The 26,636-nt window shown below is 36.3% G+C and overlaps 1 protein-coding gene across 2 annotated transcripts in view; it reads left to right on the top strand.

Annotated features, from left to right (window-relative positions):
• The window catches only part of LOC121673394 (ephrin type-A receptor 7), a 137,904-nt gene that overhangs the window by 50,415 nt on the left and 60,853 nt on the right, over positions 1-26,636 (top strand). For both annotated transcript variants that reach the window (XM_042046683.1, XM_042046682.1), the window contains exons 4-5: positions 3,995-4,150; positions 5,021-5,356. In XM_042046683.1, coding sequence (XP_041902617.1) covers positions 3,995-4,150; positions 5,021-5,356 — 492 coding nt within the window. The remainder of the gene's footprint in view (positions 1-3,994; positions 4,151-5,020; positions 5,357-26,636) is intronic.

Below are 26,636 nucleotides of genomic sequence, written 5' to 3'. Positions count from 1 at the left end.
TGCTGGTCAGCCCTGGGAGGGTCACTGATGGACAGTCCCTAGTGGTTTTGACGCTAAGTGAAGAATCGTGCCTTGGCTGAAGCAAGACTTTCTTCTGTATTTATTGTTGATTTTGCAGTATATGGGGAAAGAATTAAAACCTAATTGTGTTGTTTTAAGCTGGTTGAGGTCAGACAGGTAGGTGCTCTTATGTGTCTTTGTGCTGTCAGTAACATCTTAGACTTTGGAGCGGCTGTTTGAACAAAATGGGAGATTCATCTGGGAAGAGCTGTTCTGTTAAATTAGCAGCCGTAAATGACACAACACAGTGAATGGAAGGGAATTGTATTCTGTGCTGGCTTTCTTGCCTTTCTCCCCACTCCTGTGCTGCCTTTTCAAGTACCCCAGAAGCCCTTCAGTTGCAAAACTAATGCTGGATCTTAGCTTGCTTGAGGAACATCAAATGAGTTCACATTTTACTCAGATCAACAATGATGAGGATTAGAGCTACAACATCAGAGTGCCATCTCACCAGTCATATGCCCCTGCATATCTTCTGTCATTGCTTGAGTTCTGTGCCCTGACTTACAATATAGGCTCCCTTTATAGGGAAGAAGTGCTGCTGCTGAGTGCTCTCTGTACTAATAAAATGGGTGTGATCAAATGTCATATGAGTTGCCTGAAGCTTTGCCATGAGATACTTTTGTGAAAGAGTAGCTGTCTTTATCGCCTTTAGATTTGCATGTACAGAGCTCTGAGTGTTGTTTGGCTAATGTGTTTGTTTTAGGTGTTTTACAATTAGCATTTTTTAAATGTCCCTTATGGAGGTAGTAGCAGTGGGGATTTTATACTGCCTGTCCCTGTAATCTTAAAAATATTACATGAAGAACTAAACTGAATCAAAATATGTAGAATTAAAATAGTGTAGAACAAAACAATCTAAGCTGCTCATAAAATAAAAATATCCACCAAAGCAATTTGGCAAGGCAGGACAAAAGGGAGGGGAAAAAAGATTCAAACCAGTATTTTTGAATGATTCTTTCCCATCTGTTATCTGTATAGCTGACTGGCAAGTTCTCACACCTTCGTAAATGGTCTGTGCAACACCATCTTGGTAGAGTTTTCAGTTGTAATTTTCTTTGCAAGGACAATGGTATATGTTAAAAACAGATAAGGACCCATAGGTCCCCAAGTTTTAAGCAATGGAAGTACTCCACTGCTAGCCTGAAAAACACAATTTAATTTTATGAAGAAAGATGGGAAAATAATTTAGTTGTATTCCTCCAATGAGTACTTTTAGTTACAGTGTACAGCCCTGCATACCCTCCTTTCTAAAGAATTACAAAGTTTTTAAAAATCTTTTTAAAAGTGCTATTTTCATACTGTTAAATATTTTGATGCTGGAATATTATGCCCCTTATATCTCTGGGATTTATTATGAATTAAAGGGATGGTTATTAAATGTCATCACAAGCCTCTCAGTGGACAAAAAGCTAATGGAATGGTAGCATGATATGAATGCCTGAACCTGCTGCCTGTGTTACGCTGTGCGGGAGAATAATTGGCTTTCAGTCATGTAAACTAGTCACAGACACTCAGATCCTTTGAACTCTAATAAGAAATGCACACTTACTTTAAATAGTGAGTGACTAAGCATATAAATGTCTTGATCAAGTCATCAGGAAAAAAAAAAAACGAAAAGGAGTTTTTTGTTTACATTTTGTTATTTCTGTCCGAAATCTTTATTTTACTCTATGCATCTTTGCCTTGTAATGTTCCCTACTGAGAAGGACAGACTGGAAACACAGTAGGGATCTTTGCCTTTTAAGTTGCTCTTTGCTTTGCAGAGGACTACATGTTGGGAGTTCCAGGGTATTTGTCCAGCGTTATGTTTGGTATGAAAGGAGCACGACTATTTAAGAAAGGCGGGAAACTAATATTTGGTAAATTTAGCTACATTTCTATTGCAAGTACTAAAAAAAGCAGCCTGAAGTTTAAGTGTGTGTTTTGAGGTACATGTATAAAAATCAGTTCAGCTTTTGTGTTCTTTGGTCAGCAAATTCTGAAACAACCTTGGATGAAAGTATAAAAGCATAATTCTGAGTTGAATTTTCCACAACTATGAATTCACAGGTCATGTTTATCTAAAGTGCTTCTCCAAAATTCTTTTTGTTGTTTTTTCTAAGTAGCATATATAACAGCTACTGTGGCAGAATCAAGCTATAGAACATTTTACAAGCAGGACTAGATTTTCTTCTAATGCTAACTTGTGCCCCTTTGTCAAAATCAAAGGCTACAATTTTTGCATGCTAATTGGCTCTGCCAGAGAATTTATCTTCAATCCACTGGGTTTTTTTCAGCACAAAACCCTCTAAATATTATGGCAATTTAAGCATATGTTTCTTAAAAAACTTAGTATATTGATAGAGTAATAGCCCAGATTTCCTACTGGTGTGATCCACTGTTGATTTACATAACTCATCAACTTTAATCTACTGTTATCTTAAGTATTGCTGCCTTTTGTTTTTTTCTCTGTTGTGTAAAATTAATCAGACTAACAGACTCGTGTTGCTTTAGCAACACTATGGGTGCAGTCCAAAGGCTGTTAAAGTCAAAGGTACTCCTCACTGACTCAGTGAGCTTTGGATAAAGCTCATTGTTTTCATGCTCTTTCCATCACTGCAGTACCAGACAACTGAAATAACTGTTCCAAATATCAGTGTCTTTTGATACTTTGCATTTCTGTTCTGAGAAAATATCCAAGCAAATAAGAATATAACCAAAGTAAATTCTCTCCCTCTGAATTCAGAATGACTATTTAACTAGCTTTAATATTTTGATACCCAGTACAAAGTTTCACCCACTGTCCCTTTCCTTTGCACACAGGCGGTGGCTTAAGAAGGTTAGACTGTCTGTTAGGGTTGGGAAAAAAAAAAAAAAAAAAAGACTAAAATAGTCTGGTTGAAAATGCCTCTGCTTTATTAGAAAGTTCTGGAGGACTTTTGTGTTTTGTTTTGCATGTTGACAGTGTTTGTAAGTTTGCCCATAACCTCAGTGCTGAAATGGAGTCTTTAGTGTGTTTTCAGTTTTAGTGTTGTCTGATCCCCACTTCCCTCTTCCCCATTCCCTACAGTTCTCATAGTTTATACATTCTTAAGCTGGCTGTCTAGGTTGCAGTGCTCTGCTTGTAAGTCTAATAGTAGGCGTGTTTTATGTGTGTTTCTGCCTTGGGAGCTGTGGCAGTAGCTGCAAGAAGCATTTCTAAACGTCAGTGTTGGAACACAACAATTTTTAATTTCATGGGTTCACAGTGGAGAAACCAAAGTAAGAAATTACCTTATGCGCATATTTCCTATTGTCTACCTTTTGTCTTTTTCTTGAAAGTTTTAGTAAGTTAATTTCAACCTACTTGTCTCTTTCTGTGAAACTGGACGAACCAATTGAGCAGTTTATGCTGTCTGCTCTCCTCCTCTTCATGTTCCTTCCAGAGTCATCTTTTAAACAAGCATTCACGCCTCATTCTTTCCTCAGGATCAGGGTTTGCTGGTGAGTTACAGCTTCTTTGGGTTTCTGAGATCAGGGAAGAATAAATTTTGCTCCGAAACAACTAGTTCAGATACCATAAACACTTCAGTGGCCTTAGAGCAAATCTCAGGAGTGTTTTCCTTTTGTTTAGGCCTATTGCAGGCATCCAGATGTTTCACACCATTATTGTACTCTTCTTTGGTGAAAAACAAATGCTTCTTGTATTTATGTGGCCCTCTGTTTTAAAATAATATACTGCCAGCTGTTGAGGTACATATAGCATATACTTGAACGCATAAAAATGCCACAAAATCATTAACAGCATAATCTGAAGAAAAAGAAATTGTGAGCATATCTTGCTTGAGCTAACATAACAGAATGGGCAGTTTAGATGTTTACAGGAATGTGTACCTCATGTGACTCAAACAAAAAAATATCAGGATTGAAGTCCATGCAAATCTAAACCTTAATTTGTTTTGTTCTGCCTTAGCTTGTGGCCGTGGGTTCTACAAATCCTCCTCACAAGATCTGCAGTGCTCCCGCTGCCCTAGTCACAGCTTCTCTGACAAGGAAGGATCTTCCAGATGCGACTGTGAAGATAGCTATTATAGAGCACCTTCTGATCCACCATATGTCGCATGCACAAGTGAGTGAGTCATGAATTTAATAGCAAAGGACGTTGCTTAACCAACCAGGTGCAGCCACTTGCAGCGAGTAGTTTTGTCTGGCTTTTCCTGTGTTTGAAAAGTACATTTGCAATGGTAAAAGAAATTGAAAGGCAGAGGACAAAAGGATTGACAGTGAATATGGAATAGGCATAAATATAATTTTCATGTTTGCTTGATGCAGCATTGGAAAACACTGTGTGTTGCATAAGTGCGTAACTCACTGCAATAGATAGAATACAGGCCTGGTTTTCCCTAAATTGTTGTAGACAATGTGCATTATGTGATATAATACCAAAATTAGTAATGTGAAAAATGAAAAGTAACCTCTGTGGGTCTGCACTTGGATTGAACTGTAACTGGATCTGACTTAACCTTCTAATTGCAAATAGATTGGCCTAGACAGATTGTTGGTTCAAACAGTGGAAGTCTCCTAAATCCAAAACATCACTAAATATCTCTGTAAATCATATCAGAGCTGATAACAAAGGAGTAGATGCAGCTTGTGCAGTATGTTTAGAAGAGATGAACAAATCCCATATTTGGAAAACCTATTAAAGAGAACCTTTAAGGTATATTAACCATTCCTTTTAATTGCACAGAAGAAAAACAGCTAAAATCCGTTGCAGTAAATATACAGACAATTGTTACTCTGATGTCTTAATGGAAAATAATAAAGCTCTTACCAAATGAGTTCAAGAAAGCTTTTATGCAGCCTGTACTAAAAATAATGAAATGTTTATATGAAGAAAAAGGCTTCAACTGTTTTCTATCTCAGTAATTAAAATGCTACCTGTGTGTCCCACTGTGGTTTTGTGTAATTACCCTGGACTTCTTTGTGTATTATGTAGGACCTCCATCTGCACCACAGAACCTAATTTTCAATATCAACCAGACTACTGTGAGTTTGGAGTGGAGTCCTCCTGCAGACAACGGGGGAAGAAGTGATGTGACCTACCGCATTTTGTGCAAGAGGTGCAGCTGGGAGCAGGGCGAGTGTGTTCCCTGTGGGAGTAACATTGGATATATGCCCCAGCAAACTGGATTAGTAGATAACTATGTCACTGTCATGGACCTGCTAGCTCATGCTAACTACACGTTTGAAGTTGAAGCTGTGAATGGGGTTTCTGACTTGAGTCGTTCCCAGAGGCTTTTTGCAGCTGTCAGTATTACCACTGGCCAAGCAGGTAAGTTTTCATCACTTATGAATCTCAACACTGTGAGACTGAGAGAAATTTGGAACATGCAAACTATAGATGCAGTAAATCAGGAGCATGTTCAATGTGTTCTGGCTCATTAATCCTTTCACCTTGCCAGCTATTTAATTTGAGTTTATGCTATTTCAGGATAACCTGGCCTGTTTCTTGGCCTCAGGATTGCTTTCAGAAAACATTCAGAAAGACTTAAAGAAGACACACAGCTTTGTTATTATATAGAATTTCTTAACTCTGGAACTTTTTTGTTGTTGTTGTTCTTACTTCATTATAGGTAATTCCCAAGTATTTGAAGATAAAAAAATAGATGTGACAGCTCTGTGCAGACTTCCTTTTTGAATTTTTTAAATGTGCATGGGAGTCTTAGGTCACTGGAAGATGACTTGGATTTCGGATGGTGTTTTCAGTGTTAATGTTTTCCCTCAGGACAGTATTTCTGATTTATCTTATATTTCCAGATATTTGATTATGAGATGCAATGAGAATGTGATGATTATTCTTTGCTTCTTCTATTTATCATAATCTGACAGGTGAAATGTCAGGGGAAATAAAATCAAACTAGCATATCACCCCAGGGAAAAAAAGGGCTTTAGTTGTCTGCAGCTGAATGGAAAAAAAAAAAAAAAAGAGAATTCTCAGATTTAGGTTTCTGAAATGGTGAGTTTTTTGTTGATAAAATTACAGGACAATAGCGTGCCATGGTCATAAAGAGAGATAGTAAAGCTAACCTTTTGTAATTTGAGCAAAAGATCTTAAACTGAATATTATTTGCAAGATCTGGCTTTCAAAGAAATGCTGTAAAAAAGAATATAAAGTGAATAACTGAGACAATGCTTCCTGTAAGGACAGCTGACTAATATTTTAAAGGATATTTCATACTTATATCTTGTAGGAAATTTCAATGACTGTGATCATGCTATTTTTTTTTTGTTTGGTGCAGTAGAAATGATCCCCTAAAGTAATGTTTTGAACCAAGAACAAACTCACCAAACGGGGTAAATGAACAAACAGGAAAAATTGTAGTTATTTTTTACTTTAAAGATAGTCATCTCAAAAAAGAAATAAGGGACAAGAAATTTAGTTCAAAACCTTCCTTCTCTCCCCCCAAATTTCGGACAGTTTCTATGGTTGTTAAAGTTAGGCTGGAGTATTTATGGGATATTTAATCTCCCTATATTGCTTTCATGGATTCCAAATGCACATTTCATATTATTTTGAAACCATCTCTGTGGCTGAAAGGATTGGTCTCTGTGTTCGTTCAGTTCTTGAAGTTTATGATGAGATTTTCAGCACAGAAAACTTACCCTGAAACTATTTTTGCACCACAGATGATATTATTTTGGCACCTTGATTTTTCATCTTCAGAATAATTCTCTATAATTCTTCAAACATGCACAGGTGGACAATGTTCTGCTCTCTGTAGATGACTGTACAGAGCTATCACATGAAGAAGAGGATTTGGACTTTTTTTTATTCCGCTGAATCAAATTGGCTTTACTTTATGTGCTTTGATGGTTCAGTGGCACACAGGGTAAAGGAAGAAACAGTGCAATTTAGTGGCTAGTATCACATCTGAGGAAGATGAAAAAGCCTTAATCAGAAGTTTGCTGTGTTTTCCCCAAGATAACTCATTATCATTCATTATCTTGTGTTGTCATAGTCATAGATTTACAGGGGTTTTATTAGGCCAGAAGATATAAGATGGGTATCCCGTGCTATCCTAGAAGTAACACAAGCTATGTGATTTTATGAAATGATCCTCATATCTAGCCCAGAGATTTTAGTGAAACTATAGCATGCATGCATATATTAGAGACAACATCTAGACTTTACAAAAGATTTAAAGCAATAAAAAAATCTTCAATCTCCTAGACAAGCTTTGTAAGACCATGCATCAGGAAGCAGGAGATCTGACTGTTTTTTCCCTACTCTCCAGTTTACTGTGGGATTATGCACAGGCCACCATTTCCCAGGATTTGACACTGTCTAGAGAAAAGGTACAACTGAGGCTTTGCCTGTTTAGCACTTCGGAATATAAAGGCTTCCAATTTGGCATCTAAAAGGAATAGACATAGGGGACAGATTTTGGAAAAAATAAAATGGCTTTAAGCTCTTTTTTTTGTAGTTTTCTCTGTAAAATGAAGGTAACCTTCACTTTTCCTTACCAAGCTCTTCAAGATTGTCTGATTAGAAGCACCACATAAAAGCAGCTTCTTTTTTTTTTTCACTGAATTACAAAATTTGTGTTAAAGAAAATACAGACGTTCAGAATAAATGCAGTTAGCAAAAGGAAAGACCTCTTTTACATTATTTTTGCAACAGCATGTTTTGGATCCTAATACTGATTTCTGTGGTTTCTCAAGGAGGAAAATATTTTAGGTGGAACAGATTGATGACTATAATTGAACAGAAAGAGACCGGTTGCTCAAAGGAGGCTGTTATGCTTCTGTGCTTCTCTTTTATTTTACCATGGAGAGAAAGAAAATGTTGGATTTATTTATGGCCAAGTAAACTAGGATTCATGCAGGTCTCATTTGTTCCTGTGTGACTGTTCTATACTTCTGGCAAAACTGACTTTTTCTATGCCCATATTGCCTTTTATGTGTGTAAATGTGTCTAACTAAACCTTCTTCACATGTTATTATGCTAGCACAATAGGTGGCTATATATAATTACTGGGTTCACCAGTTGCACAGAGGATTGCAATGAGATTTTCCCTTTTTAGTTTTGGTTTAATTGAATTGCTCCTTTGTGGCTATAGTCACAAAATTCAAATAATTGTGTAATGATAACAGGAAATTATTGATAAAAGAATGGGGTTATAGAATATATTCAGTGTTTCTTCACCCACATGTAACAAGCTTCTGATGAGACAAAGAAAGCATGCCACATAAAAGAACCAGGTGGTGGATAAAAACCTATTTATATTTGTGGAAATAACACAATAAAATGACTGCAAGTGGGTAGGTATCCTTTCAAATCATTTATATATATACACATATGACACATTGCTTTTCATTCCTTGTTTTAAAAAGGCTTTGTGACTAGGCTATCAGTTGTCATATGACGTATTCTTTTGCTTCAGCCAAGAACCACGAGGCTTTTGGTTTTGCTTTGTTTTCTTTCTTTGATCAAGATTAAGTGCACTAAGTCCCCCTGGAGTAAACCATCTTGTTTCATATCTTGCCTATCCAGCATCATATAAAGAATACAGGATGTCATCCCAGTACTGCAAGGTGATCTATGAGAACTCCTGCATCCTTGTAGAGTTCAGATTTAAATGTGAATAAGCTCTAGTTATGATAAACGAATGTACTAAAGAGCTGCACCTGGCCAACGGCTGACAAGTACTACCTTTGCAAGCTTACTGAATGGGTTTTTACCAAAGATAAAATTGACCACTTCCCTAATAAGATAGTCACCTTTCGGTTGTACTGGTACTTCCTTTTGATCCATCAAATTCCTTCCCAAATTTTACATTTTTTTCATACAACACCCAGAAGGTGAATGTAACTTGAGTAGGTTTGACTGCAGATGAATATTTGTTGTATTTTGGCATTCATGCATTTTCATTTTACAAAATATGCTTCAATAACAATTTTTTATTTTCTCTGTTGACATTTTTGCAAAGATAGTGTGTTTTTAAAACTATCTTTCTGCATCCTTTCCTCTGGAATTTATCTGAATGAAAAATGGACTCATCTCTGGTAAAGGGTGATAATATACCCAACCTACCCTGACCTTGATAAAGCTTAGGATATTTTGAATGAATACCGACATTTTATCAGGGTTTGAGCAAATTTAAGTGTGTATCCTGAGCCAGTTTAAATTGTCTTTATAGTCATTGAAAAGGAAAAACCAAATCCAAGGAGACACTCATCATGCTTTATTACCGTAACCAACCAAGATAAGCAGAAGTTAAAATCCAATGCCAATAACTGTCCCTGTACTCTTTGCTCTTGTGCAGGGAGCACTTGCTAATGCTTGCTGCTTCTTCACAGCAAGAGAAAGGTGTCCCACAGTCCTCTTAGGTCATGCTGTGCCTTCAGATGCACTTAATGCTGACAACTTCAAGTGGTTAAAAAACCTGATTCAGTTCCATAATCAAGGCTTACCCTTGAAAAACATTCTTTTTTAATAACAATTTCCTTTGTATATGTTGATTTGCTGCTATTCCGTTTTTACATCTTAGAGTTAAATTTTAAGACCTTTTGCTACAAAAAAACCAGATCCCAAATTTCACAGTTAAAAAAACAAAGTAAGCTGAATTTTTCAAATTGGCATTATCCCAGCAACTTGAACTGAAAAAAACATTGCATGCTATATAATCATGACTATTAGCAGCAGCACTGTTGATTTACATGACAAGAAGAAATGGCTGAATGCATAAATGCAAATCTGTGGGGTGAGTTCTGCCTTTCTTAGGTAATTCTGAAGTCTTTCTAAATGAGGGAGACACTTTGCATTCTCTCACGTTACATTCTCCTTTCGTTCTTGCTGCTTATAATTTTTCTTTGCTTCTTTATGCTTTTTCCCCATCTCTCAATTATCCCTACTCATTTTTTGAAGTCTCTTCTTTCATAGTCTCTGCACTATTGACCATCTATTTGTTTCCTGTTCCCTGTCAGTCTCATTTAAGCCTGACTTTTCTTCAGCAATGAACTGTCCCCCAGCAGAGGCAGCAATCAAGAAGATTGATGCCTGCGGCTTTCCCAGTCACTATGACCTCAGTGTTCTAGTCCTATTCTCACTTCCCTCCTTTCCCCAGGCCATTTTGATTTCTTCCCATACTGCCACCAAGTTGTTTTAATCTACCTTCATCTACATCTTCCATCTAATGTTCACTTCTGGTGATACATGACAGCTTATTACAAACAGCTTCAGTGTTCAACTCCACATTTCTTCAGTGTTTTCCTATTTCAGTGTAGCTATAGATTTACTTGGCTATTTCCTGCTAATGACTTTACTTTTCGAGCTATGCTTCATCTTCTAACATCCAACCGTAGATCAGTTTTCACACATTGATATGGCTACATCATCTATATATATATATTGTTAAGCAATGCTTCATGTAAAAAGAATTCAGATTATAAAAGTAATGTTTTCTTTTTACCAAGTGTGTTCCACCTGTTGAGCTGGGGGAATTATTTTATAAAAGATCACTTTTAAAAATTATTATTCACTAAAAGCTTTAATTAAACTGAGGTTTTTAGAAACGTGTGATGATGACTGCATTTTGGGTTACCTTTTTGCTTAGTTTATTTAATGGGAGCTATATGGATGTCTGTGCTTAATCTCAATAATATTTAAGATATATTTTAATGTTTTAAAATTTTTTCCTAGACCAGTAAGTAGGCAGAGAGCATAGCTGTGTAAGTATTCTGCACTCCATGGTCGTCAACTAAAAAGGGAAAAATAAGAGTAGAAATAGTTGCATATGATATTTACTATTCTTCTACTTTTTTAGATGTCTTTTCAGTACCTTAAAATAATGGATTGGGTTATTTCTGTGGGGCTAAGACTGCCTATTGGTCTGCAATCACATTACCCTGAACTAATATCACAGATTTTTTTACAGGAGGTGATAACTGAGTTTATGCTTGAATTAAACTGATGGATAAAAACTTGATAAGAATTCCAGTCTCTGTATAGCAAATACCATCAGATCAAGGAAAGCAGCTTGTTCATTCACTGATTGTATCAGGTCATATTTAATATTGTGACATCCACAAGGTTATAGAGATGCTACAGAATTGCAAGGTTGGGGCTTTATTATTAGATTATTAAATGTTAGATTTTTCTTCAAGATTTTCACAAAGAAGGAAACATCTGTATAGGATATAATATGGTATGGCACATATATTTGAGAGTTTTGATGATATTTTATATACATATACAGAAAATGTATATTCGATAAAAGTTCGGAATGACAAGCGGTATGTTTTATAAGAAAATGTACCACAGAATAGCTAGTTGATATTAATTCATTTTTTTCCTACTATTTAGTTCTCATATGTTCCAATATTTTTCACTGAAAGATAAGAGAGATAAAAAGCAAGCAGATGCAAACTGTGTTGCTTAGGGTCTGATCCTGCACCGCTGAAGTCAATGGAAGCTTTGTCATTGACTTCAATAGGAGCAGGATTTGAACCTTATGCTCTATCAGAACACCCAGGATCAAAAGCAATGGGCGCTCTGTCATCCTGAAAGGAAATTTTAACTTCATATCATATTTTGAGTCTGACTATGTCAGGTTTTTGCACATCAGTTTGTGACTGAATGTAATTTGAATTTTTTGTAAAGTATACTAAAAATATGTTGGAGTTTTTTTCTCAAATGGATATCAGAACTCTTGCCTTTCCAGCTCTGTCATAAAATCTTTTTTGAAAGAGATGTAATAATTTTTGCTAAGAAACTCTTTTTATAGTTAAGACTATGTGAATTTTACAATAGTTAGAAGTGAAGGTAATGGGAAGCCACACCCTAGTATCACTACACAAAGGTAAAGTAAAGCTTCGGCTTCACAGAACCAGAGCTCCAAATTAGAAATGGTCTGATTAGGCTATGTATATTAAATGTTTGGTGGCAACCTGCTTGGAGAAGCATGACAGCCTCAGGGCTATTGACTTTCCTGTGCACTGAGCTATTGAAAAAGCAGGTTATGTCACCATGGTCTAATGTACACTACTCAAGAATAATTTCACCAGCTGCACAATAAAAAACTATGTAGTTGAGGAAGAAAATGAGCAACATAAAGTACAATTTAACCATGGAAAGGAGGGATTACTTTACTAATGTCACACAAAGGACTAGGAGCCCCTTTTTCTTTTAAAAACATAGACCAGCTATCTCCTCAATATTTGTGAGTTAAACCAATTGTGTTCATAAACACAGTGATGAAAAATTAATCCTGAAAGCAAGTATATGTGTTAATATCACACTGTCTGTGACCAATCGCAGAAAGGTCTGTAAAATTAAAGAGCTCCACTTACGACACCTGCTGCGTGAATTTTTAGACCTTCGTAAATATGCCTGGCTTCTTCTTTCACTTCATCCATAATTAGATTTCTTTTCTCATGGCCACAAGTTCTTTTCAACAGAGTAGAAACTCTTTGCACTTTGTTATACTCTTTGGGAACTTTAATACGTAGTTCTGTGAGGACTCAGCCAATGTCAAAGACTTTTAAGATAGCTTCACTACAAAGACAAGAAATGACTTGATATATTTATACTTGATGATACACAATCTAGAGCCGCTGATTAACTTATGTGCAAAGAAAATACAATTCCACAGACCTTTGATTTTCACAGCAGAACTACATCTCCAGATCTTCCTTTTACTGCTTCCTGTGAACTGTAGTATGGTAACTGGATGCAGGATATAAATAAGCACTGGATATCATCAGTAGGAACTCTGAACTCAGTGTCGTTTGTTTGTTTCAGACCTTTTGAAGAATTCAAGTGCCACTGTCATTAGAACAAACAAAACCTTTTAAGTGCTCAGATGCTTTTTCAATGAGAGATGAACATCACTGTTGAAAGGCACTACTGCCAAATGTGAAATCCTAATTAATGTTGAATGTAGTGAATTAAAAAATTCTTAGACTGCAGCATCTCTATATAGTGAAGAATTTGATGACAGCATGTCATTGAGCCAAGCTACTGTAATGACTCCTGTGGAAATCTTTAGAAGAGAGAAGGTAGCTTGTGGAGGGAGAGCTAAAGAAGTTTCTTCATTAAGCTTAAATGATGCCATGTAGAATTGTCCAGCAATTTAAGACAGCATATTTCCAGTTTGCTTTTTTTATATATATTCTCTTTAGAAAGAGAGTCAGAGATTGTGCTGCTTCTGTTTTGGAACACATAATATTTTATTAAGTTAGTTACTTTATATTTGTTGCGTGTGCCAATAAGCCTCCTTTTTTAGAAGGAAAAAGAGAGATTTGGCTAAACAGGCCCTCAGTGGAAAAATACAAGTCTTCTTCTTCTGGCTTATGGCCTTCTGGCAGTTTACAAAGTATTAATAGCCCAAGAATAAATGGTTCACCTCTGGCAGGAAAGGGTGAAGGTAGACAAATTCTGTGAAGATCTTTCTGATGCTATGGGTATGCATTCTGATGATGGCATAATAAGAAAAGGAGACATCTTCCCTAATATGGCATTGCTGACTTACCCACTGTGACAACCCATGGGTGTCAGCAGATTTTTCAGGTGCTGGAATAGTCTCAGTAATTAATAGTCTGGACAATTTTTGCCAACTTTGACACGTCGCTGCCATATGTAGTTTCTTCTGCTTTGTATGTGATAGAACCAGCCCTGACTCCATAGGGCATATTCATAGTGGAACAGTTTTATCTACTCCTCTTTAGTGTATGTGTTGTTTTGTACAGTTAAGCATTTCTGTAGTCTTTCCCTGTAACAGTCAAAATATCTAATTGGTTCTATTTCTAGAGAAAACTCTCAGGGCAATTTACTGAGGAAGCAATGGTTGAAGGCTGGAAATTGACAACAATAAAAGTGTTATCCCAAGTTCAATTGTTAATGTTAAGAGAGGAGATGCTGATTATCTTTTTCTTTGCTTCGTTAGTGATGAATGGAAGCAAATTTGTTGCAGACAGCAATCTGGTGGAATGATGCAGAGCTATCTATGAAAACATCTGTACTAATCCACCAATGCAGTAAATTATAGCTACAAGCAAACGACATTGATCCAAGAGGATCATTAACAGCTTTAACCAACTGATCCAAGTAATAGGGTAAATGAGAGAACATTATCAAGATCTGATTTTTACAGCTGTCAACTACCATTGTTAAAACCTGGTTACCACTTTCTCTCAACTTCAACCATTTTATGACTTAAATTTAGTGTATTCTATTGTGGTCCGCCAACAAGGATCAATTAAGTGGTAAAATACGCAGGAAAAAATTGCCCAGTGATCATGCACTCCATTTACCAGGAGGTCAGTCACAAAGGGAGAGATAATTGCTGCAAGCCAGCAAAATTAATCGGGGATGAGCCAGAAAGGATGATGTATGTTCTGTGACAAAGTACGTGACAGAGATGTACGTATAAACCTGTAGCTACTTGCCTTGTTGAGGACACAAGGACGAGAGAAGGAGACATGTGAAAAACAATTAGCATGGCTTCAGAGTGAGCAATTCTTAATTATCCATAACATGTCGACATCAGATAATTAGTGTCCCAATTTTTAACAATATTTGGTCATTAACTACAGTAGAATAAGAAAGATCAAGAACAGAGCCATTTGTCTGAGCTAAGTGTTACATAATGGTGTCTACATGTGAACATAATACAACTAAATCATGCTCATGGTAATGACACAGAAATCTTCTTACTGTGGGACCAATATAAATGTCCTAAATTTGAGCTTACAACAAGCTGCTTTTTGTGTTTCCATAAGGTAGTTTGTTTATATTGGCAGCCTGCAAAATGAATCAGACTTCAGAGATAGCTGTAGTTTCAAACTCCCTGACTTGCTGCTCTTGATTTGTACATTTAAATTTTCACAGCAAGTGTCGTAAGTCGTATGACTCAGGCCATTTTAATATTAATGGTAATTAAGAAAAGGTCATTTCTATCTCAGTTTTCTAAACATCCAAGACTCTATGAGCATGCTAAATGCATGTCTCTTTGGAAAATTTTCCTTCAGCTCCTTTATCCTCTGTCAATGGTTTTTGACCATTTTAAACTATGTTTGACAGAGAGGTAGAAATATTAAGATATTACCTGAAGTCGACAAAGATCTCATTCTTTACTGAATGAGCTAAATCATCTGTCAGACACAAAAGAATCCACATGTGCAGAAACACTGAAAATCTTAAGAAAAAATATTCACAGAACTGCTTGAATTTTTCTGCTGTTAATGCAAGAAATCTTAGAAGTGCAAAGTGGGATGTTTTGTATCTTACTTCCGTCTTGTTTCTGCTATATAAGAAAAGGAGAGGGAGAGACAGATGCACACATGTGTACATTCACACACAGAGGTACATATAGCTCAATCTCCTTTTAATTACTCTTTCTTCTATCCCGTTAGTGTATTTTTCAGAATTTTTAAGACAGATCTCACTTCCTCTTAAGTAGGTTTAAGAATAGGGATGAGGTCCTGTCACTGTGATTCTTAGCTTTGTTTTGTATGACTCCTCCTAAACTCTTAGCTATGTTTCAATAGCTTGTACAAAATTATCCATTGAATCTGGTGTTATCTCTGACATGTATGCATTTGCAGCAGCAGACCCTTCAGTTTCTGTATCTGCCATCTCATGTCTGCAGATGGATCTATTTGCCATCTCTCCTTTTGACCTTTTCTGTCTGTCACCTAAGCATTTCTGGTTTTTTTGAGAATCTCATTTCCTAATGCATCATGGAGAGCTCATATTTTTTCATAGCACCCAAGCTCCTATCAGGCAGTAGTGGCTGAGTCAGCAGACCAGATTCAGAGCTAGTAAACCCTGATGCTTATGTGGAGAAATGTCATTTATTTCGCTAAAGAGTCTATTTAAGTTCATACAGCCTCTAATCATGGCTGTGAAATGAGGAATTGGATGCTAATATTTCAAAGCCAATACTGTAATGATGTGTCTCTCTGGACCTCCTGTGGAATTATTCCAAATATTCCCTTGTGTAGCTGAGATCAAAATTTCACCCTTAGTTCTAATGTTTTGTATTGCAGCTTAACTGATAATGAGGAGGGAAAAGTGTCATTGCACTTTATATTGTCTAGAGTTAATCACATGAAATATTTTAGGGCTAAACGTTACGCTCTTTGATGTTGGCATTAAACATTAGCATTTAAATCTTTGGTGGATATTTACACTGCTGTAGTCAGTGGAGATTGATAGGTTTCTTTAGGGAGTGATTTGGAACAGGAGCCAAGTTTAGGAATTGTGCATTGACTCGTCCTTAATTACAGAGGAAGCGTTAGATTACCTTCCCTATTTAGCCACCTAAATTAACTGCCAAAAGTTGATGACTTGAATGCCCTCTTCCTTCCACCCCCCACATATGCGAGTGTTAATTTCTGCCACAATGTTAGCATTAAATATTTACATGATTTTATTTATTTTCAAGAAAATACTAAGCAAGCAAGGAAATTTAAAAATACTTTATTGTCTGTGGGTTTTTAAAACTCTAAAAAGTAATTTGCTTGTCTTATTAGTAATTCGTGTTCTTAAGAGTCTTTGAAGCTGTTTACCAAGGACTGAATTAACCAAGGTGCTTAGTGAGGATATTCATATACAGGTGTGTCCTAAAAATTGGGATATTTCACTTGATTGCAGTTTATAGCCTTAACATTAAAAATATTTTAAAAGTATAAAACACTTATTCAGTGCTTTATTTTTATTGTAATGCTACTTAAGAGTTGCCATCAGGAGGGCAGCAGGTGCCTTATTTTGCCTACGATAATGCCGTGATGGCCACTCATAAGTGTTACACCCTTCAGTGTAAAAAACGAATTTGATCAGCCATGCAGTGGCACAGAACAATTACAGTCAGATAACCTTCAATGAGCAATAAGCAGAGAAAGTGAACTCCTTCACCAAACTCTTGGAGGCTGTTTCTCAATGTTTTCCCTAGCAGGTACCCCAGGCTCTCAGAATATTGTCACACTCACAATGCTTTGGAGGGTAAATTCTGTACCCCAAAGAGACTACCTTTCATACATATACAGATATGTCGGTGGTGATCTCTCAGGCAGATATGTCCTATCCCATTTAGCAATCTATAGATCTAAATCAATAGCTCAAACTCCACTGGGATACCAGCAGACAGGCAGTGGGACTCTTAAAAAAACTATAGGTGTTCCCTGTTTGCCAATGTCATGCCTGCTTGAAAAGGGATCAGGGTTCATCCTCTGTTCCTGGCATGTCAAGGCTCATGCTTGCAAAATTAACTTCTTTATCTCTCTAAACAGTGTTCCCATGTTGAGATTCCCAGAATTATGCCCAACTAGCTAAGCATGCTAACAAGCTAACAGTATGGACAAGCATGTGTTCATACTCCATTCTCAACTCTAGCACCATTTACTTTATTAGATTAAGTTTGCCAAGTCTCCTGAGGTATATTTATAGATCAGGAGGTCTATAAAATTTGACTTCATGCAAAATATTGTAATGAGCTAATCTCAAAGTGATAAACCTATTCATAAAATCAGCACAGCTCCTTTTCTGGGGGAAATACCACAGCTGCCAGCTGCAGTGAACTTAGTAAACTGGTACCATGTCTCTATTGGTCACATGGTCGTATAAATTTCTGTGAATGTAGAACACTCCTGGGAACAGTCATACCTTGTGTCATAAATGCTATGTTGAAAAAGAGTTATGATTTCTATTGGACCCACAGAAAGGACTTCATTTTGTAGTTCCTATTTTTTAAGTTTGAGTTAACATTTCAATACTCACGTACATTTTCCTTTCCTCTATTCACTATGAAGCCTAGGAAAGGTAAAAATATTCAGAGGATGCATAAAATAGTTTTGAAGATATTGATAAAGCACACAGAACTGTTGTTTCAAAATGTGGGAAGACCTCAAGTGTATTTTTGATAGAAGGAATTAAGTAAAGAATTTTTAAAAATACTCTCTTGCCTCCTTTTGCTCTGATTCAAAGTCAGTGGTAAGTTTCTCTTTAACTCTCATAGGTATCTAAGCCATTTAAAATGACTAAGGACCAAAAGGGTGGCACAAAATTGCTTTCCATTGAACTACCTCTGAACTGTCAGTATTATTCAATACCACAACCTAGAGAGCTAGCACACATTAAAAAAAAAAAAAAAACAAAAACATAAAGAGAAGGTTGTAATTATTGAAATTTTTCATACAGTGGTCCTTTTTCATACATTTTATTAATCAGATGTTACATCTAATGTAAGATTGTTTTGAAATTTTCTGTAAAAATCTGGGATCTGGGAAATGCTTACCCATGTAAATGCTCCGTTTTCTTCAAGTAGGGAATAAATGCTTAGGAATTTGCATAAGCTAGCTGTAAAAAACTACTTGATCCAGTGGTTTTGGGGTTTTTTTCTGCGTTCAGAAATGCATGTAGTGTAATGTCTTGAACTTAATCGGTGTATCTCAGGGGGAGCTTTGGTGTAAAAGGAGTGGATTTTGACCCATGTAGCTGTAGAAAGTAAAAGTCAGTGATCTCCATTAGACTGTATATCCCGCTGGGTAGTATCAGTTGCCCTTTTGTTATTGTAAGCTCTTTCTCTTACCATTTAAATAAATATATTGAAGCCAAAGAGTTAATGACAAATTCAGGAAATCTTGACTTAACAGTGATGAAGTGAGATGCGTTCTGTGCCATTCAATGTACACAATTTATAGCCCCGTTTGATTACCGCGGCATGTCCTCCGCCTGTAAGGATTGCACCCGGGGGACCAGTCAACTTATTAATTCATCACTTGCTGCCTTTCACGGTGCAATAGTCCTTTGTGGCGTACAAGCAGAGAGATCCTGGAATCTGAAGGCTGCTGGCCGACTGGTTCCACTCTAGCTGCCCCTTTGTGTGCAGGCACAATGCTGGCAACTTTTCCCTGGGCTCCTCTTTCTCGGAGGCCGCGTTACCCTCCTTTTGTCTTATGACAGGAGCAAGCAGCCATGGTTACAGGGACTTCCAGGGAGGAACGGCCTTCCACAAGTTAACCTGTAGCTTTTTTATGTGCCTTTTGATTTATCTGTCACCTGATCCATCAGCAATGAATAATTTTCATGGAAGGTGCACTTTAATTACCTTCCCATTTGACTAGCATTATCATGCCCTATCTAGGTAATTAATCTCACAAAGTATCCAATTTCAGTCTTTATTGCTGGCAGGCAGGCCTTCTGAATTATATGTGCTTGAATGGGCATTGGGTCTGTTGTTAAACCAAATAGGCCATGAAACAAATTTTGGGTCCTTTCTTTCTTCTGTCTTTTTTTTTTCCTCTTTAGCTTAATGGGTTCGTACAGATGTTGTGGTCTAGTTGCTTTTGTTGACATAGTTGAGATTTGCATAATGTAAAGCAGGAAAGGGCAATGGTAGAAAATGGTGGCTGATAAAAAAATAAATAAAAGTACAGATCATAAAAGTCAATCAGTCTCTGAAGAAATAGTTACAGGGTTGTGAAACTAGGTACCAAAAATAATCATTTTTTTGCTCTTGAATAATGTATAACTCTCACAGTATGAGCTGTGCATGCCAGAGTTACTTTGTAGAGCTGGTGTATTCACAGGATGAATTAGAAGTCCCCCTCCCAAAATCAGATTAGGGATTTCAATTTGTGTTCAGATTTGTGCATTGCTCTGTGGGTAAAAGATAGACCTTTAAAAAATGTACTGTTGAAACAGAAGATTAAATAGCATGGCAATAAATTTGTAGGTGAGTTATTTTTCCTTATGTGTGTCTCATTATGAAATGGTGAAGAGCTAAGGTATTTGGAGAACAGAAAAAAAATTGCCTTGGTGATTAAAAATAAATAATTGCATGGTGCAAATCTTTCATTTGGTTGCCTACAGTTTTGACACACTGAGTATTTTGGAAATTCCTTTCTAATTTTTCTGAGAGTGTTTTTTTCCTTCTTTTTCCTCTCAGTTTCTTTCCCATTTCCTAAAAAAAAGAAGATTATTTTTTTCAAAGGTTTTGACAGAAAAAAAACTTCAGATACAGCTGAGAATTCCTTGAGAATTTTCACAAGTCCATTTCCTGGAAATAAATATACTGACTTTATCACTGGAGCTGATAAAGTAGTGTGCTAGTTAAGTTTCATGTTTTAAGTACAGGACAGAATTGTTGGATTAGAAAAAAAAAAATAAAGGAATTGATAAAATATGAGGATTTGTGAAGGAATTTATGAAATCTTAAAATCATAAGATTTTTCTTTGTTGTTATAATTTTTAAGTTAGACAAAGCAAGCTGTATGATGCTGATAAGTAAAAGCCCTTGAAAGAAGCAGACAGTTTTGTGAAGGCACACTTGAACTTGTAACAGTTTTTTTCTTTACAGGATTTCTTAAATATCATAATTTTATTATGTGACAGAAGATTATTTTCTTATTTAATGGAGGTACATTTTTTTTTTAAATCAAAAGTTCTCCATACACAAGAAAATGTTGTATAATTGTGGTTTATGCTTAGAATTATTTTAAGGGAAAAAATCTGAAAAGAATAAAGTGGATATAAAGTGGAGACAACTGTGTTTAACCATGTAACTCTCACTACTACCACTTTGAACTTCAGAAAATTGGAACAATAAACAGCATGGAGATTGATACTGGAATGCAGAATCTTTCACCTCTAGGTCACCAATTCAAATTCAGTAAACCAGTGACCAAAAATTGTTACCATATGAAAGTTGTTTGTGAACTGTGTGGAATTTAAATTATGATCTCAGTTCATTTTCTTCTTCATAAACTTCATCATAAGCAAGGCTTTTGGCAGTCACTCAAAAGAGACGGTAAGATTAAAGGAGCGTGACCCAATAAACTTTTCACTCCTGGTCATGATCCCTTCAGGTGAGCATAGTGGCTGGAGAGTTTTAGGTTGCTGATGTGAATTGTACTTATTCTTTGGGTAAAGACAAAACTTTAGTTAGTTTTTTGTCTTTAAATAACATATTTTAATTAATTTGTATCTTCGCAGGCAGATACTGACCCAGTGATTTAGACTGCCAGTCTCATGGGTGCTCCTGTAGCTTGAATTGCATTCAAACCGAAACCATTCGTTGAATATAAAGAGCAAACAATAGATTGCCTTTTCTTTTTAAGCAGCTTTACCAAATGATAAACAGAGCTCTTCAGTGTGCCAGGAAAGAACATATTTTGGTAGTTACCAAATGGCTTCTGCCATATATTCAGACATATATTGCGAGTATAGTAGCTCTTTTCAGTCACAGGAATATAAAAAGCCTTGAAAAAACCTTTAAAGGACTTGAATAAAGTGTGGCCATTTGCAGAGCATGAAGGATCTTTTCCAGCTGCCAAGCTGCTGAGCTGTAGCTTTGCGGCTGACTTCCAAGAGATATGTAATATTTGGTCTGAAAGTATATGTGTTCCCAAGTTTCACAGCTGGTGTTGAGACAAAATACAGGGCGCTTAATTAAGCTCTCTCAAAGTATGTTGCTTTAACAGCTTTCTTCAGAATGGTGATAGAGCAAAAACCATGCAAAAATAGCCATTTTGAAAGGTCATTTAAGGTACTGTTCAACAGCTCTTGTCTGTTCAGAAGAGAATGGTCTGCTGGTTCAGGCACTGGACTGCGGCTCTTGAGATCCATGATAAATTACATAGTCATTCCCATAGGCATCTTGTGTTACTTTGGATAAATGACTTAATCTCTCCATGACACTGTTCTTCACAAGAAGAATAAGAATAATAGAACTTCTTTGCATCAAAGAAGCATTGTGAGGAAAAATCCATTAATGACTGTGAGGTGTTCAGATACTGTTTTGCTAGTGGTTTAATAAATACAGAGATAGGTTACAGTTACCTATCTTCCATGATTTGGTTTTTTGGGGGTTTTATCCTTTTCTTGTTAAAATGTAAAATAGAATTAAGCCCTTGTTTTCGTGTTAAGCTGGAAGTATTGGTGTTCTTTGTTCAATAATGGCCAAATTCTCTTTGGCTGGAATACTTCTAAGTCTCCCTAAACATACTTTTTCACCCTCTATATCTATATCCTTCAACATTTTAAAGATTTTAAACAGAACTAGTCCAGTGTATCACCAGCTTTTTGAGAAAGCTTGTGTCTCCTGCATCTCTGCTGGATGCACTGGGTAGCTGCCAATGTTGCATATGAAAGAAACAAATCTCACCAGGAATCTTGAAGCTTTCAGACAGTGAGCAGGTAGCAAAGTAAACCCTTAAGGATATTTTAATAATACATTTTTTTATTAAAAAAAAATTCCTGAGATTGTGACCTTTCTGATATAGTTAGTTCTTTCTGGAACTTTGCTTTTAATCACTAAAAATTGTGACTTTTCTTGGCAACCTGACCCTTGTGAATCTTTCTGCAGTGTTCTAGGTAAGTCTTCCATGGAATAAAAGCAGGTCTTTAATACAGCAGTTTTTAAACTGTAACACTGCTGCATTCCTTCATTCCCTAATTGCACCTGGGAAGATCTGGACCTTGTTGCAGTTAAAAAGCTGTTCACCCAGTACTCTGAAATAACAAGATTGGTCACATTAAACTGCATTTTCATGGCTCATGTTTTTTCTCACCCCACTACTCCAAATGAGCGGAATCATTTTATGGAGACAGCACCATTGCTCTTGTATCTTTCATGTGGAAAGATCTTAGGTTTGTTTTATATTGGAACTGTTATAAAGCTTAGGTGTCACCTTTCTGCCACATTTCAACATCATTAAAGCTCAAGAGGTTGTTCAGACATATGGGCATAAGGTTTTTTTAGTGTCTGTTCCAATGGCTGCAGGGCAGGCAATTTTAAACCTGATTGTCTCCAAGATTACACAAAAGTGGGTGTGAAGAACAGCAGAGGATACTAAACTTTGGGGATCAATTTTGTTATTTTTGCTTTTATTTGAAATATAGTTGAAGTTATGTATGGTCAGCAAACCCAAAGCACTAATATTAGGAGGTAATCACAGGGTAAATTTTAGATACAAACTCAGAGGACAATTTCCCACATCTCCAGCTGATGGTGAGCAAAGGCAGAACCATCAAGCCTTGGCCTCCTGGTTCCTCCTTCAACACATTCTCAAAGCCACCATTCTTCCTCATATATTTGCAGTGTGAAGCTGTTTTGCCACCTTCTTGCTCCACATTGCATTTTGTTGACTCAGCCATAAGGGGAAGAAAGAAACTCAAATGTTCAGCTTAAGCTTTGGGACTTCTACCTTTTTGGATCCTGTGATGAAAGAACTCCTGTCCAGTGGTATATTCCCCTCTTCTGGCCATGCACAACAATTTTGCTTTTCTTAATGATCAACTAAATTACACGATTCTCACTAGGGGAAACAGGGATCTTCTGAAAGCTGTTGCTTTACTAATCTTGATTTTGAAAATTTTGGGTAAAAGACTGAAGGGAAGGTAAAATGCATATTGCTGAATGAAAAAATCAACTTATAACCCTTTTCTAAAGCATTCTCTACATTCTTGTTGAAGTAATGTTTTGCATTTTAACAATGGGCTAATAACATTTATGATATAGCTGGGTTTGTAGTGATACAACCCCAAACATATATTAAGGATAGATAAAGATCTTTAATGCCTTGTCTACATTTCAGGGTATTGTAGACAACTTAGCACTGTCCTGTCACCATGGGAATAAGGAGTCCTTGCACACGGTTGTAACCTGAAGTTTCACATGTTTTTGTAGTTCTCTTTTCTTTCCCTTCCTTCTTATGTCAGTGACAGCATTGTTTTGTGAAATAACAGTGCATCACCAGTGTTTCTGGAATTTTACAATTACTAAAGTCATGAATATCGCTCAGAAGATGAAACATTACAGTCCACTTACAGGGTGAATTCCAAAGGTTTTCAGAATTACTGTTATAATAGTTATAAATGAGAGTTTTAGCTGACATCTCTATCGCTTAATATGGTTCATGTTCTTGTAAAAAAATTAGTATTTATATTAAATAAAGAGTTGTATCATCCTCATGGATTTTGAAACACAGAGAGTAGAACTTAGCAGTCCACTAAATACCACATTTTCTGAAATTTTCACTACAGTCGTGAGAAAAGTCATTATTCTTTAAAAAGAAGACAGGAATTGTGGCCTCTTTATCTTTTTCTGTGCAGCACAAAAATGTATTCAGTTTAATGGAATGCCATAATGCACTCCTAAACTGTCAGATTTCTAAATATGAGCCATACATCATGACAGTGCAGAACAATGTATTTTGTACCAAAGCAGTTCTATTAGAGAAGGTGAAAATATGTTAATCCTACCTTGATCATCAGGGACCCATATGAATTTGCATTATTCTGTTAACCTTGAAATGAGTAGGTGATATAATTTTAAATTTTTTTAAGAAAAAACTGTTCAACTACAAACAATATTTTTCTTTGACAATATTATTAATGACTCCATAGACATCAGTAATTATTATTTGTACATATACGAAATACTAAAAATCTCAGAGAAGCTTGTGTTACACACTATTATTTCTTTTTTTGCCCAAGGGAATTCTCTAAGGATTTTCGTTTTTTTTTGCTTGTAACTTGCATCCATTTTGAGTTAGAATATTAATTTTTTATTGTGTTCTATAGCTCTCAGTTTCTGTTGCCTACAGATTGCACTGAAATGCAGGCCAGTGTTGGAAAATCTGGCAGCGGATCTCTTACACAGATTTATAGATTATTGCACTGAATTGTCTCAAGTGTAATTTCATACTAGGAACAGCTGAAAATGCAGTTCTAAAATACATTTTTTAACCTTTCAGGAAATTAACCTTTTAGGTGATCAACACTAATTTTATTATTAAATTCATTTTGGGGGAGGGATATGAAAGGAAGAAAAATAGTAGGAATGTAAGATGATTACAAGTGTTACAGATGGTAAAATGATTCATTTTTTTGTTGTGTTTTATAAATTAAAATACAGCCAGTCAGATCTAATACTGCAAAGCAGAGGAGTAGTTAGATTTTGGTAACTAGTTATGTATTAAAAGAAATCCATTCACATATCCTCATCACATGAGACATCTTGGGGAATTTGATTTGGGGTTTTTTTCTTTGTTTTTGTCATGAACATACATATAACAGAAAAGCTGAAGATATATGTGGCTGTGGTACAGATTTAATATAGTGTAATATCTGCAGAGATTAACTGTGATGAAAAATGAAACAGATGAGGCTTAGACTCCTGTAAGAGTTGAAAGCAAATTCTTCACTTTTGTGACATTAGGTGCTGTATTGTTGTTATTGCTTTCTTGTCTTCAACTGATCTTAAAAAAAACCCAAAACAGTTTGAAAGCAGAAGCGTGGTAATGGCTGTATGATTAATGACAATGAACTGCAGATCAGTTTTTAAAAATAGTCATGAAACTACCTATACATTAGATTTAGTTAAAAAAAAAATTACATTTTGTTTCTTTTTAACAAGTGTGAAGTAATCTATATTTTAGAGTTTGACAAATTTATTTTCTTCTGAAAAGTCCAAGAGTGACCACTTGTAAAATATAACTTCAGTTTGAGTTCAACGTGGACTTCATCAGAGCTGACCCTTTTTTTATTTCATCTGCATTGTGGTCATCTCTGTGAGCATGGAGAAACAGGGGGTTTAACGCTACATTAAGGAGTGATAATTAGCTCAGTTTCACAGATGAAAAAGAAACGAAGTGCTTGAGGGAGCCTACGTGCTGAATGCTGGGTCCTGCATTAGTACTTGTGACTCCAATGGGAAGGAGGCAAGAGAACAGTTTCCTCTTACTCTCAGGTCTGGTTCCAAAGATCTCATGTAAAGGAAATGATGGAGTAGCGTGGTTTTGAGCACAGAGGAGAGCCAGAATATTTTATCAGTAGCCCCTTATTAGGAGAGATCAAGAAGAGTATGAAATTTAGCCCTCTGCTTCTAGAAAGCCAGGTGACTCAGAAGAAGGTTTCAGGAGAAACATGCCAGAAGAAAAGCTGTTGGACCTGCTTAGCTGAAAACATAGCTCCTTTCGTCTGCCTTTAATTTGGCTCTGGAGTGTATGTGGGTTTGAGAGCCAGAAAACCTGTCCTGAGGTGAGTGTGCCAGTGTTCATGATTTTTTTTGAGAAAAGAACAGGCTAAGCCTTGTGTTAAAATAGGGTGCTGTGACTCAGAAATGCTGTTCTAGCACTACACCATAACCTGTGAAATGGGAGAATCAAGTCCCTTCTTTAACTGTTGCTTTTATTGTGCTCCTTCCATGTCTTTAGGAATGTCCTTATTTTTAGTCCACAGAGCCATGTTTATGTGCAGTGCCTAATTTTCTTCTTCTCCCATTGCCTTTATTTCACATGATATTCGACGGGAATCACAGAGAGGGAGTCCTTACTGCCTCAGATATCACTAGTATTCAGAAATATACTGGGATTGAATGTTGGGAAAAAATCAGGAATGGAATGCCAACTTAATGAAATGACTAGTACAGATGTGAAAACAAATGATTGACTTTGTAACATGAGATATTTATGCTGGAAATTTTAACTTTGGCCATCAGACCAGTGAGATTCTGAAACAGCCTTTTGATGGAAGTAGTGGGAGACATAATCTGATTTTAAGATGGGGTGTGGACATTCTTTTGGAAGGAATGACATCATATGGTTGC

This window comes from Corvus kubaryi, unplaced genomic scaffold (genome assembly GCF_017639235.1).
Source record: "Corvus kubaryi isolate FWS band 111438036 unplaced genomic scaffold, C.kubaryi_AGA036_p1.0 65379, whole genome shotgun sequence".
Lineage (NCBI taxonomy): Eukaryota > Metazoa > Chordata > Aves > Passeriformes > Corvidae > Corvus > Corvus kubaryi.
The sequence above is the reverse complement of the archived record's forward strand: the minus strand, read 5'-3'. Positions and strand labels throughout refer to the sequence as shown.